The sequence below is a fragment of the Balaenoptera ricei genome, chromosome 11 (genome assembly GCF_028023285.1).
Source record: "Balaenoptera ricei isolate mBalRic1 chromosome 11, mBalRic1.hap2, whole genome shotgun sequence".
NCBI lineage: Eukaryota > Metazoa > Chordata > Mammalia > Artiodactyla > Balaenopteridae > Balaenoptera > Balaenoptera ricei.
The window spans coordinates 99,908,954-99,924,713 of record NC_082649.1 but is presented as its reverse complement, the minus strand read 5'-3'; the positions used below and the strand labels follow the sequence as shown (position 1 = coordinate 99,924,713).

At 42.5% G+C, this 15,760-nt stretch overlaps 1 protein-coding gene across 9 annotated transcripts in view; it reads right to left on the bottom strand.

The window, feature by feature from the left end:
* Nucleotides 1–823: 823 nt before the first annotated feature.
* Nucleotides 824–15,760, bottom strand: part of FANCD2 (FA complementation group D2) — an 89,716-nt gene continuing 74,779 nt past the window's right edge. For all 9 annotated transcript variants that reach the window (XM_059940301.1, XM_059940302.1, XM_059940300.1 and 6 more), the window contains 12 exons: nucleotides 12,825–12,935; nucleotides 11,578–11,708; nucleotides 10,340–10,433; nucleotides 9,575–9,697; nucleotides 8,662–8,755; nucleotides 7,889–7,960; nucleotides 7,128–7,166; nucleotides 6,105–6,179; nucleotides 5,030–5,104; nucleotides 3,914–4,060; nucleotides 2,670–2,765; nucleotides 824–1,243 (listed from right to left, as the gene is read on the bottom strand). In XM_059940301.1, the coding sequence (XP_059796284.1) occupies nucleotides 1,175–1,243; nucleotides 2,670–2,765; nucleotides 3,914–4,060; nucleotides 5,030–5,104; nucleotides 6,105–6,179; nucleotides 7,128–7,166; nucleotides 7,889–7,960; nucleotides 8,662–8,755; nucleotides 9,575–9,697; nucleotides 10,340–10,433; nucleotides 11,578–11,708; nucleotides 12,825–12,935 (1,126 nt within the window). In that variant the 3' untranslated portion in view covers nucleotides 824–1,174. The remainder of the gene's footprint in view (nucleotides 1,244–2,669; nucleotides 2,766–3,913; nucleotides 4,061–5,029; nucleotides 5,105–6,104; nucleotides 6,180–7,127; nucleotides 7,167–7,888; nucleotides 7,961–8,661; nucleotides 8,756–9,574; nucleotides 9,698–10,339; nucleotides 10,434–11,577; nucleotides 11,709–12,824; nucleotides 12,936–15,760) is intronic.

Sequence of the window (15,760 nt, the reverse complement as noted above, 5' to 3'; positions counted from 1 at the left end):
TCAAACTAGCATTGACATGTACATGTGATAAAGAACCATTAAACAAACCACATAAACCAATGAGCCTACTGTGAACTCTTTTCAACACTGAAGACCACAATGAGTTGGGGAAACAAAGAGTGTCAAGGAAGGAGATTATGGATTTCTATGTACATGAGGATGAAGGGGTCAAAAATCTATATGTGGGTCAACGATTAATTTAAAAAAACAAAAACAAATAACCTCCCCCACCAAAAAGACAACATAAAAACCTAACCAGCCACACCCTAATACTACCAGAGAGTACAAAAGTGGGTAGAAATAAAACAAATATTAATTAATATTTACAGCCTGGCAAAAAAGAACTTGGTAGCAGCACTGAAACTGGGCTTTCTGGCAGAAGACATGAGAGTTCCCCATTTTAGCTGAAATGTACTCCTAATGTTCTATTTTTAATAAACTACAAGTAATTTTATAGCACTGTTGTAACTAGATTATAGGTATAACTCAGAATAATGTGGAAATAAAATAAAAATTACATATGCAAAGTTAACATGAATTTGATGCTGCCTTTTTCTCCTTTATCATATCTACATGACCACCAAAAACTTAAAAAGCAGCCAAACATTCGACTTTCTTTGGGCATTGAAAGAAGTTCGTCACTCCTCCAAAAAAGATCACAAATATCTTCTCGTCTCAAATAAGAGGATCCTTGTAATAGCGAACATATGATTGTAATTGGTAGAACTGATGTGGTGTACCAGTCTCCATTATTTCTCTGCACAAACACCAATTCAGTTCCATCTATGAAGGAAATTCGAAAAGAGGAATGAGGTAGCTGAGGTAGAACTTAAAACAGAATTTATTTGTAAAACTGGTACAAGCCTAAATTCTAGAATAAATCCAGAGTTTCAAAACTAGCTCCTGAAGCTCAGAATCATGCCTACTCTGCAGCACAGCACTGCCATGTTCGCCTAAATTGGTAAGTAACACTACATTCGAATTCTGAGCCACGGTCTTTGATGTTGGTAGACAACCTGTGAAATCCACAATTAAGTTGATTCAATAAAGCCCCTTCTTTAAGGACAAAATAGGATGCTTCCAGTTAGAAAGGCAGAGAGCAGATGTGAAACCCTGAACACAAAAGGGTAAGCAGCTGGCAGAGATGGGGAGGGAGTATCTTTCTGTGGTCTAATCAGTCATCATCACTCTCATCACTCTCTTGCTTCTTTGCTCCATCACTTGCTTCATCTTCTCCACTGTCCTAAGAGGCAAAGGATAATTAAATATTTTAGGTCATCCGGGCGACGCCATGACTTGCAACACCGCTCCCACAGCATACCTGACTGTATTGTATCGTTGTTAAAACCAATGATAGGTTTTAAACCATTCTTTTGAGAATGAATCAGAGGCTCCCCCATTCTGGTATCATGGCCTCTAAGCCAAGACGATGGAGGGAGCCGTTTTGATACTGACTTACGCCATTCTGCAACCCAACCAAATATGCATGATTTGTAAATAAGCCACGGCCCTCCAGCTCTACTGCATGTGTGTGACATAGGAACAAAACGGGCATTCAATATAGAATGAAATGTTAGTTAAATTCAAAATCCAATAGGAATCCAGAGTAAAATTCTCTCTGGTTTGTAAAATCTAATCTGGGAGGCTTGCTTATGACAAAGCACCAAACTAATAGGATATCGTCTGCCTCAAAACTTTTTTATGGGGACTCCCCTGGTGGCGCAGTGGTTAAGAATCCACCTGCCAATGCAGGGGACACGGATTCGAGCCCTGGTCTGGGAAGATCCCACATGCCGCGGAGCAACTAAGCCCGCGTGCCGCAACTACTGACGCCCGTGCTCCGCAACAAAGAGTAGGCCCCGCTCGCCGCAACTAGCGAAAGCCCGCATGCAGCAACAAAGACCCAACACAGCCAAAAATAAATAAATAAATAAATTTATAGGGGAAAAAAAAGCCATAAAACTTTTTTATGAGAACAAGGTGGAGATATTCTATACAAATAAAACAGAGGACCATGTAATAAAAGAATTTTTCATACTAAATGATCCTTACACATCAGCCTCAAATTGCATTACAAATTGTATCCACAGCAGCGGTTCTTAAATCTCAGCTTCTCTGTATCTATAACCCACCTGAATTGTAACAAACTTTTATAAATATATACATTTTTCTTTAGTTTTCTTTAAAGTCTCAAAAGCATTGGTAGTAGCCCAAAAGAGCATAAGGGCTCCTACTCTTACTTTAGTCCTCAGTGGTAGCAGCTTTTGATTCTGTGCTTTAGCTTTCACATTTCTATTTTAGATATTCAAACACATGTTTAAATGGTTTAACTCATTCTTCTCAACACTTAGAGAACACTCTGACCTCTTCTTATCTCCCCTCTAAAATGGTTTCGTATGAATTCAGGAGGCTATAATGGAAAGGAATTTTCAACTCTATAACATATGCTACAAACAACTCCAGATACTCAAGTTGTGATTAAAATATTGAGTGATTATAATATTGTGTGGGTTGTTTTTTTTTTCTGGCCCCCCCAGAAGTCACATAAGCACAGAAGCTTTTTTGGAGGAAATGGAGATGGGCGTAGAAGTATCTGATTATAAAATCAAGCAGGGAAAGTTCTGCACTCCCTACCATCAATGCCACTCTGGTGCCTTTTACAGACATACCTCTGTTCCTTTGCTCTTGGAGACCTGAGATGACGCATCATCCTCACTCTCATCTGCTGCGCTCTCCTGGGAATTCTGGGATATAATCTCTTCACCCTGAATGTGAATGGGCCAGGACAAACAGTGGGTTATAATGATCACATTTGGGGTCTCAAGGGGAGAAAGGCTTAGTTTATAGACAAGGCAAAGAAAGATATTCAGTCATTCAAATATGGTCAAACATGGACACCAACCTGTGATCCAGCATCTAGAGAAGTGATAATCAACCCAAGATTTCTAAGATGCTTGTGGCTCTGATACAATATGTAGTTTTACAAATGGTTCATCATTGTATTCTAATATCATACTAGTTTTACAAGGCCAGACTGTATTGGTGACTCTTTCAGGTAATGCTGAATATGGTTCTAAAGTTTCCCAAATACCTTAAGGTATGTGAGCATGAACACCAACACACCAATCACAAATGGCCATGTAGAGGCTAAAGGATGGTATACTAAAATGGTTTAAGAACATCAAATCTGGATCAGGACTGTTTGGACTCAAACCCTTGCTCCACTCACCTATGGCTGAATGATAAGTTACTTAACTTTGCTGAGCTTCAATTTTCTCATGGAAACAAGAATGGAGGGGAAGAAAGGAAGCTAATTCTCTGGGGAGCTATTCTTTTCATATATAAGATTTTAAAACTCAGATGTTGTAAGCATGAATGAGGAGGGCTTGGACTGTATTTGAAAAATGCTGTAACTCCAAAGTAGTAGTATAAGCAACACAAGATTTCAGCCAGTCAGTCAGACAATTGAAAGAACTAAGAAATGCTCATTTGTTAAAATTAGCCAGAGAATAATTTCAGGAACAAGACAGACTGGTTTTAGGGGGAAAAAACAAAAATAACTAAACAAAGTTTTTCCATATACAAAAATATTCTAAATCTACCCACAGTAGGGCTTAAAGGTATCCCTCTAGCTATGGAAAGAGGTTTTCCTGATCTGCTCCTCTATGTCTGAGGCCTTGTTTATATCAATGGTATGTTTTGGTGCCTTCGCTGCCTGGGATGAGGAGTGCAACCTGCAACCAGGGCCCAAAGGCAATGTACCCTAATGTTAAGAGCTCAACAGTCACAGATTTGAGAAAAGCAGTTCTGAGTATTGAGAGAGTGGGGCTTAGGTGACCTCCCTTAGATACTTTCCAATGCTCTCACAAAGAAAGGGAGTAGGAGATTATTACTGGCGGGATCTCAGGCTTACCTGCAAGTCCCGGTTTTTGAGATTGCCCAGCCAAAAAGCCTCTCTGCAATTGTTGAGGATGAGCATGGCTTTCACTCTGCAAACTAACAGCTCCAGGGTCTTTTTGAGCAAAGGCACATGTCTGGTGAGTTTCGTGTCCTGGTGAATCTGAATGGAAACAAATGCATCCAACTCATCTGGGTTTAATCATCATGCTTTCACATTTCCTATACAGAAACTTTTGAATTCCTGACACCTTGAACACTGAACAAGACCATATGCCCTGCCAGTACAGGCCAGAGACATGTTCCATCAAAGAGCAGTAGTCCGGCAGAGTATCCCGAAGAGAATGGCAGCTGTCCTTCAAGCTAAAAGAGCCTAGAAGACATACCACCAACACCTCACGGTTCCTCTTCATAACCTCTTATTGATCAATTATCAATGAATTTACATAAAATATTCTTGAATGTATATTCTACTGATACTAAACAACAGAGAGTATCCCTGTTTAGCTGCAGGAGTCCTTATAAAATTCCACTGTTCAGCATCTTAAAAAGTTAGAACCAGGGGAGGAACTGAACAACAGGAACTGGGCTTGCCAGTGACTGCAGAACTCCATGGTTCTGTGTTCCTTCACACAAAAAATGACTGGCTCAACTCCAGGCTTCAAGTGGAAAAGTCCTTTAATGCTAAAATGTTCTCACAGAGACAGATGTGTTCCTTGACAAGTAAACAGTACAGCTGAAAAGCTCGAAAAACAGCTGCTTTTAGAACTACCTCTTGTCTCCAGCAGAGTCATCACTTACATAATATTCCTACTGCCCAGAGTACTTTGTAGCAGTTACACATCCACCAACATTCTCTCACCAAAGAAGAGCTCCTGGAGGAAACAGGGCTATGGAGTTTGAGTCAAATTTCAGATGCAGAAATTCCCCTCTAGATGATTACCCAATCTCTGCCAGCAACTGAGGATTTGACCACTCTGAATAAACTGCCTTTGGACAGACATAGTCCCAGAAATAAAGGCTTCAGAGGGGTAAAAAAGGACGAAGGCACTGGAGCCCATGGATCTCCGAAATCACAACCACAGATTAAACCAACAGGTGGGCTGGTGGTGTGACCTGCTTTCCATCTTACCTTGGAATGCCCACACAGGTGATGAAGCAGCCTTGTATTCAACTGGAAGGTTTCCAGTAAACTCAGAACATCTTCCTATAACCAACAACATTCGTAAGTGCCATATGAAACGTTCTCATTTCATTTTATATGCAAGATATTCTTGCAACCAAGGGTTCCAAAGAGGATCAGACCTGCAGGTTCCAGCTGTATATGGATAATCATCTCTTCTTTTTTTAAAATTGAGGTATAGTTGATTTACAATATTATATAAGTTTCAGGTGTACACCATAGTGATTCACAATTTTTCAATATTATGCTAGACAATTTGGCCTAGCAAAATTTGGCTTAATTTGGCCCTCAAATAGGAGGAGGAGTGATCACTGGCTATCCTCCCCTTTATCTTTCTGAGTTATGAGGGACCAGCCAAATATTGTGAGAGTGTTTTGCAAAGTTCAACTTGCTAAGTATGTGTAAGAAATAATCATCTCTGTTTCTGTTCTTTTTATTTTTAAATTAAAATTTTTGGCTGCACTGTGGGGCACGCGGGACCTTAGTTCCCCGACCAGGGATGGAACCTGCACCCCCTACAGTGGAAGCGCAGAGTCTTCACCACTGGACTGCCAGGGGAGTCCCTGTTTCTATTCTTATTTCACTACTCTAGTCTTGGATCCCACTTGGGTAAAAAACTCTCAAGACTGTCCATTATAACAAGAGTTTACGACACAAATGAGGTTTTTTTCGTTTGTTTTTGTTTTTAAATTCCCAAGACCAGACTTAGAGAAGCACACAGGAATAAGCAAATGACACACTAATATGTGAGGTCCTGGGACTGCAGCAGCACAATAAAATCAAGCTAAAAAGAACAACCATCCTCAAATCTGGAGGAGAAGTAGGAAGGCGGATGTACTACGGAATATTCAGTCCTACATGGGCATCTCTGGGGATAGCTGAAGTGACGAGAAGTACCTAAGCAGATCTGTGGCCCAGAACTTGGGCAAGGGGACCACCCCCATGCCAGCCCAGGAATCGCCGTGGACGTATCTTCTGAACAACTGTACAGAGCATGTCTTTGCTCTCTGTTCTCAGTTCTTACCCGATGTTTTCTAAAACTGAAGTCTAGGAGAGGCATACACTGCTTCAGAAATGCTTCCACAAAGAGACGCCCGTACTGAAGAAGAGAAGAGATACATTGGTGATGACCTCTAGCTGAGGTCTTTTACCTGAAAGGCCCCTGCCTAAGGCAGCATAACATTTCCCAGACCAGGGGGTTTCTTTTCTTATTTTTATATATAAAAAATAAATTGGAAAGGGTCCAAAAGGTTAATTTGGAGAATGTAGCTTAACGCAAAAGCTAAATGAGCCTGCTAACTAAGCCCCACAATTAGGCAGACTTACCTACCCCAGACACAGTCAATTCACAGGGGTGTTGCTCAGCTTGAGAATGAGGGCACAGAGGAACAGAGGGGAACCCCAGCTCCCCGAGGACACCTTACTCTCAAGAGGAAAGAACTGGGTAGAGCTGAGAAAGCACATGACCACTTGCCCAATTTACCAATCAGGTAAATGACTCCCCCTTCTCACCCATCTCCCATAATGGCACCAGGGTGGAGCGAGTAAAGAGGAAGAGAGAAGCCAGAAGATAATGAGAATGGGGCACCATCCGCTAGAAGGAACTGTCAAGAGTGGGGCTAGAAGCATTCTCCCTATAGTGTTCTTTAGCTCTTAAGCTATCAAAGATTTGATGGGTTTACCATCAAATCTAGGGCTAATCTGGGATATCCCCCGGCAGAGGAGTTCAGCAGATACCAGAACACCAGCTCACACACATGGGCTTTAAAAAGACCAATCACCCACTCCTCCTTCCTTTCTGTTGCCTGGGAAGGAATGGCAGGGAGTGACTACTGCTCCTGAAGCCACTCATCCTATTTCTAAGTTTTCAAACTCATAGGAAAATTGGTTTCTCTTGTCATCCAACTAGTATGGAAAAACATATCCATGGTCTTTTCTAGACTACCTGATAGCACAGATTCTGGAGACTGGCTTTTGGGCAAGGTATAAAGCAATTCCACTCAGCTAACTCACAGGAGGAATAAACACTAAAGAGGGCTGGTCTCACCTTCAAACATACATGCAGAACAGGACGGCTATCAAACACCTGGAGAGATGAAGGACAAGAAACCAAAGCTGAAGTCTGCTCCTCTGAGCACCCCAGCCTCCTCCCCACCACGCAAAGCACAGCTCTGAGTGTTGCAGACATGTCTAAAATGAAGAAAGCAGGCCAACATGTCAACAAATCAATTACAAAGCAGAACGAAGTAATCCCTGTAATTGAAGTTCAAGAAAAGGAAGAGGGGAGCATAGAGGAACAAGGAATTGATTCCAACTGGGAATGTTAAGAAGATGGCATTGCAGAGGCCCCAAACCTTGATCTGAAGCCTGAAGAAAGAGTAGATGAGGCAGAAAGGAGAGAGCGCAACATTCTAAGCTGGAGGAACAGTCTGAGCAAAATCATGGAGTGGGGGAGAGCACAGAGTATGTGTGAGGGATAAAGAAGGCACTCAGGTTGGAAGAGGGACACAGTGGGGAATGTGCTCAGACCCACGGCGGGGTGGTGGTGGGGATGACACGGGGAAGGACCCATTAAATAGTAAGTGCTGTGGCACAGATGGGAAGGAGGGAGGCAGAGAAGGAAAAGACACTGCCCAGGAAGAGGGGAAGGGGTTATCCAGGGTGGGTGGGGCATAGGGAGGAAGATGGGGGAAGCAGGTCCCCAAGGGAGGCTGGGGAGAGGAGCGGGAGGGTCCATTTTGGAAGCCAGGCCCCTTGGTGGTTCCTGCAATTAGCCAGTGAGATGAGATAAGGAGCCTCCATACTCACCTTTATCAGGTTGATGAGGATACTGAAGTCTCGAACAGCCATGTTCCAGTAGAGGAGCTTCTCTTCATGAATCTGGAGGCAGCCAAATATACAGACACCTCTGAATCACAGCCAAATACTTCTCTTACTGTACTCCTACTAATATATGGTTCTTGAACTACACAGTTCTACAGAGATTTAAGCCAATTATCCTCCTACAGAGATGTGGCAACCAGTGCACCCACAAGATGGTTCTGAGGCCTGCATATATGTGGTAACATTAGGGTATCTTATAGAGACTTTCTAAAAAGAGGACTTCTCTTCAATAATTTCCAAGTAGGAAAAAGCCTCTGCAACGTACCTCTGGGCCATCAGCTCCCTGTGGCTTCTCTGATTCCCTATGCAAGCCCTATCTCCCAGCAGGCTAGCTCGGTTCTGGTTAGCAGGCTACCAAGGCCCAGGCTACCACAGCATCTCAAACAGGCCTGCTCACCTCATGCCAGATCACAAGTTGCAGCCGGGTACATGAGGCTGCAACCAAAGATATTTTTTTCCAGACTAGGTCTATGGAGTCCCAAGTCCCCTGGGAAGTAGCCAGGTAAAACAGAGCCCAATCCTCACTTCCAACCAGAGGGAAAGGAAATTAAACCAGAAGCTCTTTGAAAAAAATATCCTGGATCTTAGTAACTTGAAGGAAATAGCTTAGGAGAAAATTCTGGACCCAAGGAGTAGAAGAATCAGCAGCTTCCAAGTAATCCAGAGTCTACTTCTTGGGGTGGGAATATCTGACTTACCCGCTCCGAGTCTGCTGCTGTTCCAGCCTGAAGACCTTTCACTGTCTTCTCTAGTTCAGCCATCATCACACGGAAGAAAATGACAAACGTGTGCCTAGAAGAGAAAAGCATGATGCCCACACAATGATGCACTGCTCAGAAACAAAGTGCCAAAAGTTATTTCCTTCCCCACCTCTCTGAATGTCCTTTCACTAGGGTCCACCCTCAGAGGACACGAGAGTGAGAAGGATTTAGAAATGAGCCGAGAAGATGGTCTGTGAAATAAGGGGATTAACTTCATGAAGGGTGAGTGTAGTGGTAAAGAGCAGGGAAGTAGTGGTGAGAAGATCTGAGTTTAAGTTCCTAGTTCCATATTTACTTTATTGCCTGAATCAATTGAGCAAGCCCCCTAACACTCATTTTTCTCATCAGTGAAACAGGGGTAATGATACCTACCTCACAGATTCATCAAAAGGATCAAATGAGAGAAACGATGTAAGAGTGTGTTATAAACTGTGAAGACCATAAAAGTGTCAGATAACCATTGATATTATGAGACACAAAACCCATTATGTGAGACACATATGGTTAGATACAACAATCATTGTATCCTTCAAAGATGGCTAAAATACTGGAAAAGTAATTTCACATTTAAAGGATGAAAGCACTGATAGAAGCCTGGTGATTAAATATCCAATGCCGCTGAAGACTGTAACTACTGAAAAATTCATTCCTCAGTAAGGTCCTTTCACATGGGCTGGCTAAGAGCCGCCTGGAGAGAATGCACAGTAGACACTGCGTGTGTTGAATGAATGATTGTACCTACCCTCTGTATCAGAACTAGATGAAGAGTAAGGTAGTTATTTGGAAACTACATACATTAGACAGTGTGATTCTAACTTAGGGAGAGAACAAGAGGACAGTACTCCCTTACCTGGTCAGTGTAGGGAATGTGGAGGAAGATGCCTCTTTAGGAGAGTTGATCAGTTCCGGGACACCAACACCAGCGATCTCCTCTATGGCCTTCAGAACACCGTCTGTGTGCTCCAGGTAGATGCTGCATTGACAGCCATAGGAGTATGAACGCATGTTACAGAATTCCTAAATCAAGATTTCTTTCTTAAGACATTACCAGGTACTAAGCTTTAAGACAACTATTAGCATTTATTTTATGTTATTTTATTTTTTATTTTTTGGCTGCACCACTTGTGGGATCTTAGTTCCCCAACCAGGGATTGAACCTGGGGCCATAGAAGTGAATGCGCCAAGTCTTAACCACTGGACCGCCAGGGAACTCCCAATACTTATTTTTAATAAGGATTCCAAATACTTGTCAGGAGGTAAAGGAAATGATGTCTCAGTTGGAAATACAGTTAGACACCTTGGAAGTGATGGCTGTGTCTTGGATACGGTAGGCAATAATAAATATCTGACTCATTGGTTAACAAGGCAGGATACAACAGCAGACTCCCCCACTTCCTCTATGATTTGATTTAATAAAGAACTAGCTGACAGTATAAAACAGAATGAGAAGATCTGACAATCCACATATTCCAAATTATGTTAATTTCAAACCTACTTCACTGCTTCCAAGTTACTCCTAACCAAGGTAATTTCTCAGTTTTTGACCAGACAAGGGATCTGAACAGTGGCAAAATGGAAGGCTATTTGGCTTGTGGACAGAAACTGAGCCTCTCACCTAAGCAAAGCCTCAAGCTGGTCATTAGGAATGCCGCTCTTCTCTTTCTCCCCACTTGGCCACACCCGACAAAGGAACTGTCTGGCCAGGGAAGCTGTTGGAGAAACAAGGCAAAGACATCTCATTCATGGAAAATGAACTTCACTCTTGTTTTGCAGGCTTTTGGGGATGATTATTGACCAAAAGGATTATTCTTTTATATTTACTATGACGTTCCTGGGCTAACAGACAATTTGAAAAAAAGCTGTCATGAGTTCCTGCTCTACTGGTTCTTCTACCAGAAATAAACCCATTTCTCTAAGACTCAACATGTCCCACCCTCTTACCCTGTCTTGACACAAACATGAACCACACAGACACACAGAAAAAAGGAATGCTGCTGGGCAGTGGGAAGTCCATCTCAGCTCCTCCTTGGCAGGCCAACAAGCAGTGGCTGCTTCCTAGATTCATACCAAACCCTCCCCTTTTAAACAACAGGGAATAATAAAGGTTTGTTTTGCACGTTCTCCTTGCTTTCTGTCTGTGCTGCCAATTAAGTTGTATCAGTGAGATGCATTCCAAGAGCTACGTCAAAAGATAGTTAAAGAAAAAGATCAGGAGGACTTCCCCGGTGGTCCAGCGATTAAGAATCCGTCTTGCAATGCAGGGGACGCCAGTTCGATCCCTGGTCGGGGAACTAAGATCCCACATGCCGCGGGGCAACTAAGCCCGCGCACCACAACTAGAGAAAAGGCCTCGTGCCACAACTAGATAGAAGCCCACACGCTGCAACGAAAGATCCTGTGTGCCGCAACTAAGACCCGACGCAGCCAAAAATAAATAAATAAAAATTAAAAAAAAAATAAAAGGAGGAAAGAAAGAAAGAAAAAGATCAGGGATGGGGCCAGACCTTTCTTTACACTTAATTCTGATTTCTCCTCTCTCTCCCATTTTATTAACTTCATGGTTTATGTCTTTCAGTCAAATGTCTCAGATACTTAAGGGGGAAAAAAAAAAAAAAAAAGGACATAAATAAACAAAAGCCAAACAAAATCTAGCCAACTGAACTAACCACACTCAGTCCAATCAATGTCAGCAAAGATCAGACATAGCTCCTTCTGGAAAAATGTCCTTCTTGGTATAGCAAGAGAGCACATCCAGAGTTATGGACAGATTTGCTTACAAAATTTCCAAGGTCCTAGGAAGCCCTAAGTTTACAAGTCTATTCATGAAAGAAAAAAGAGGATATGGCCCATCACCAATTTTTCCTTTGTTCTGAGTAGGAGCTGTAGATTTCTCCAAAATGACCATCAAAAGTCTGATGAGATAAAGAGCACACTGGAAACTGGGAATGCTGAGATGGAAATTCTGCAAGTAATGGAAGCTCTGGCTGTAAGGAGACAAGAAAAAAAATAAAAAACAACACCACAACTATTACAGATGTGTCTAAATCCATGAGTTATCTAAGTCCGCTTAAATGTTTGATGGTCTAATCAGAATCCTCCTCATTTGCAGGGGCTTTAGTAGAACCTTCTTTCAAGACCTTATAGAGACTATAACTTTGTATAAAGAAAGTTAGGGCATGGAGGCCAGAGCCCAGTGGATGGAATGCTGGCCTTGAAGAGGTCATGTATGCCAAGATACCCAAGTGCTAGCATAGGCCATGCTGATTACATTATTCTCAGTGTAGAATAAATTATTTGCTTTTTAAGGCATTAGGCAACACACTGAGAATAATGTTTAAATTCTGGGTTCATAGGGACAAAGTGAAAGGAAATGATAAGGCAGAGAAAGCAGAGCTTCTAATAAATGTACTGAAAATGGCTAGCTTTCAATGCTCTGAAGTAATGGCAGATGAGGAGTCACAATTAATCCAAAACCGTAGGTGAAATAAAACTAGAGTCAACTCCTGATTAATTGGCGGGAAGGAAGTCAAACAAATTTAAAAGTACTGTATTGAAAATGAAATAAGGCTCTATAGGCAGGAATGACAAGCACTGACTGTGGACCCAGTGATGGCCTAGGCTATCAGGAGAGGTAAGGGAAAGACCAAGGTGCTCTGGTTGAAGCTGGGGTAGAGGCTGGAAGCTGTGCCCCTCAGAGCTCCTTCTCACCTCCTGTGCCCTCAGCCTAGGCTCCTCTTCTCCCAAGATGAGGGAAATGGACAGGTAATCAGTAGTAACTAACTGCTACCTAATTACCCAACCCTACTAGGAGACAGAGTAGGTCCCCGGATAATCAAGAGTTGACTACAGATGGCCAGTGCTTTCATCAACATTACCTTACCTGAAAAGGCGAACTTTACAGGATGAAGGGTGCATAAAGATTTAGTTTGATTAATTCAACAGTTTCTAATGCTTCAGGATATATCTGAATACACAGATGAGAAAGCTCACATAAATGAGGAAAAGTCACTGAAAATACCAAGTTATCTCCAAGAAGTCTTGCCAATCTTATTCCTAGGAGTTTCTTGGGACAACACTCAGGGATATGTGGTCTGACCCACCTAAGCAGCTCCTCCAAGGCTTGGTCAGGCTCTCCCGGCTTCAGTCGGTTAGTAAGGACCTCAAGGGCTGAGTACAGTAAATTAGTATTTTCAGGTTGAAAAAATCCATTCCTAAGGGAAAGTCAAGGAAAGGTAGTTTAGCTCAGTTTCAGGAAGATTACGTGGACAGCAGGTGAGGATCCTGGCCTCCAGTCTGTACCATCGATAAAACAGAAGAAAAAGGAGAACTTAGGTGCTGAAAGTACTCAAGTGCTAAATTCAGTCACAGCTGTGAGTATCAGACTAGAAGTTGAAGTGCACCTGAAAAAGTCTTTCCTTAAGGACCTAACAGTCCTCCTAGGATTATTTTCAAGGGAAACAAAGCTCTCCTTCATTCTGTACATTTTAGAGATAACTATCAGTCTTCTCCAAAAAAACAGGAATAATTTTGTGAAATTGCTTAAATCAATGTCTAATACATAGTAGATGTTCAGCAAAGAACTTATTCCTTCTTCTGTATTAAGTCAAGTCTTGACAATTCTATCTTCAGATTATCTTTCCTATTGTCCCTTCCTTTCCAAGCCAAGGCCATCACTCTAGGCCAGGCCCTTATCATCATCCCATGCACAGATCATGTCAACATCTTTTGACTGGTCTTTTTGGTTGCCTATCCAATCCCTTTGTCCTGAATGCTGCTGCCAAAAGGATTTTCGTAAAACACTGCTTTCACTATATCATGGCTGTGATCATAAAACTCCAAAATTGCTTCCCTGGACAGCATTCAAATTCTTCTGCCTTCTTCAAATACCTTCAAGGCCCAGCACAATCTGACCCCCTAGATCTTTCACTCCTCTAGAAACATTTCCACATCACCAGTGGTAGCCTCTCTTCCTTTCCACAAATGAATTCTGAGGGCCTCTTATGGGCTGCAGGTTTTTCAGGGGGGAGGTGGGAGGTGGGGATGGCTTTATTAAAGTATAATTGACATACAATAAAATGCATGTATTTAAAATGCTGAATTTGATCAGCTGACTTATATATAAACCCATGAAACCACCACCGCACTGAAAATAATAAACATATCTATTACCCCCAAAAGTTTCCTCGTATTCCTTTGTAATCCATCCCTCCTTCCATCCTCCCACCCAATGCGAGGCAACCACTGAACTGTTTTCTGTCACTACAAAATTATATGCTTCTTCTAGAATTTTATATAAATAGAATCAAATACTACATACTCTTACGGTCTTGGTTTTTCTTCACTATAATTCTTTTTTCATCCATGTTGTTGCAATGTAGTATTCTACCACATCCACATACCACAATTTGTTTATCTGTTCACTATTCAATGGACATTTGAATTGTTTCCAATTTGGGGCTATTACAAATAAAGCTGTAATAAACATTCATTCACAAGCCTTTGTGTAGACACATGTTTTCATTTCTCTCGGATAAATACTAGGAATGAAATGGCTGGGTTGCATGGTAGGTGTATATCTAACTTTTTAAGGAACTGCCAAACAGTTTTCAAAAGTGGGTGTACCATTGTACAGTCGCACCAGCAGCATGTGAGAGTTCCAGTTACTCTACATCCTCGCCAACACTTGGCGAGGTAAATCTTTTTAATTTAGCCATTCTGTGATTTTTACTTGCATTTCCTTAACAACTAATACTGCTGAATATCTTTGCATGTGTTTATTTGCCATCCATTTATCTCCTTGTTTCAGCATCTGTTCAAATCCTTTGTCAGGCACTGTTTTTTTTTGTTTGTTTTTTTAAAATTAATTAATTAATTATTTATTTATTTTTTGGCTGTTTTGGGTCTTCGTTTCTGTGCGAGGGCTTCCTCTAGTTGCGGCAAGCGGGGGCCACTCTTCATCGCGGTGCGTGGGCCTCTCACTATCGTGGCCTCTCTTGTTGCGGAGCACAGGCTCCAGACGCACAGGCTCAGTAGTAGTGGCTCACGGGCCCAGATGCTCCGCGGCATGTGGGATCTTCCCAGACCAGGGCTCAAACCCGTGTCCCCTGCATTAGCAAGCAGATTCTCAACCACTGCACCACCAGGGAAGCCCAGGCACTGTTTTTTTTTTTTTTTTTTTTTTTTAATTTTATTTATTTATGGCTGTGTTGGGTCCTCGTTTCTGTGCGAGGGCTTTCTCTAGTTGCGGCAAGCGGGGGCCACTCTTCATCGCGGTGCGCGGGCCTCTCACTATCGCGGCCCCTCTTGTTGCGGGGCACAGGCTCCAGACGCGCAGGCTCAGTAGTTGTGGCTCACGGGCCTAGTTACTCTGCGGCATGTGGGATCTTCCCAGACCAGGGCTCGAACCCGTGTCCCTTGCATTGGCAAGCAGATTCTCAACCACTGCGCCACCAGGGAAGCCCCCAGGCACTGTTTTTAAGTACTGAGAATATTACAATGGCTGGTCTCTGCCTTCATGGAGCTCACAGTACAGCAGGGAAGACAGATCAACAACTAATTATAATAAAATGTGATCAGTTTTATCTTAAGAGTATTAGGAAAGAAGTGGGGATAAGAGAGGCAGAAAGGAGACTTACCTGGCCTAGGGGGTCAAGGAAGATGCCCCTGAGGAAGTACAGTTTAAATCCAGATCTCAAGGGTGAGTTAGAAAAGACTGGGGATCAAGGAGGGTGAGGATCCTGGTAGAAGGATGGGTATGTGTGGAGCCTTCCAGGTAAAAGCTATACAGGGTGCTGAAATTAATTCAGTATAGCTGGAGGGCAGAGTGCAAGACAGTGAGTAGAACAGCAGGAGTCAGATAATAAAAGGCCTTAGAAGCTGGGTAAAAGAGTTTGAACTCAAGAGAAATCTAACGGCAATCAGAAGCCAAAGTTGCGCTAGGATAAGATCGGGTTTGTGTTGGGAAGATCGCTTTAACTGCTGTGTGAAGAAGGGACCGAAAGAGGACAGCTGGAGGCAGAGAGACCAACTGTGAAAC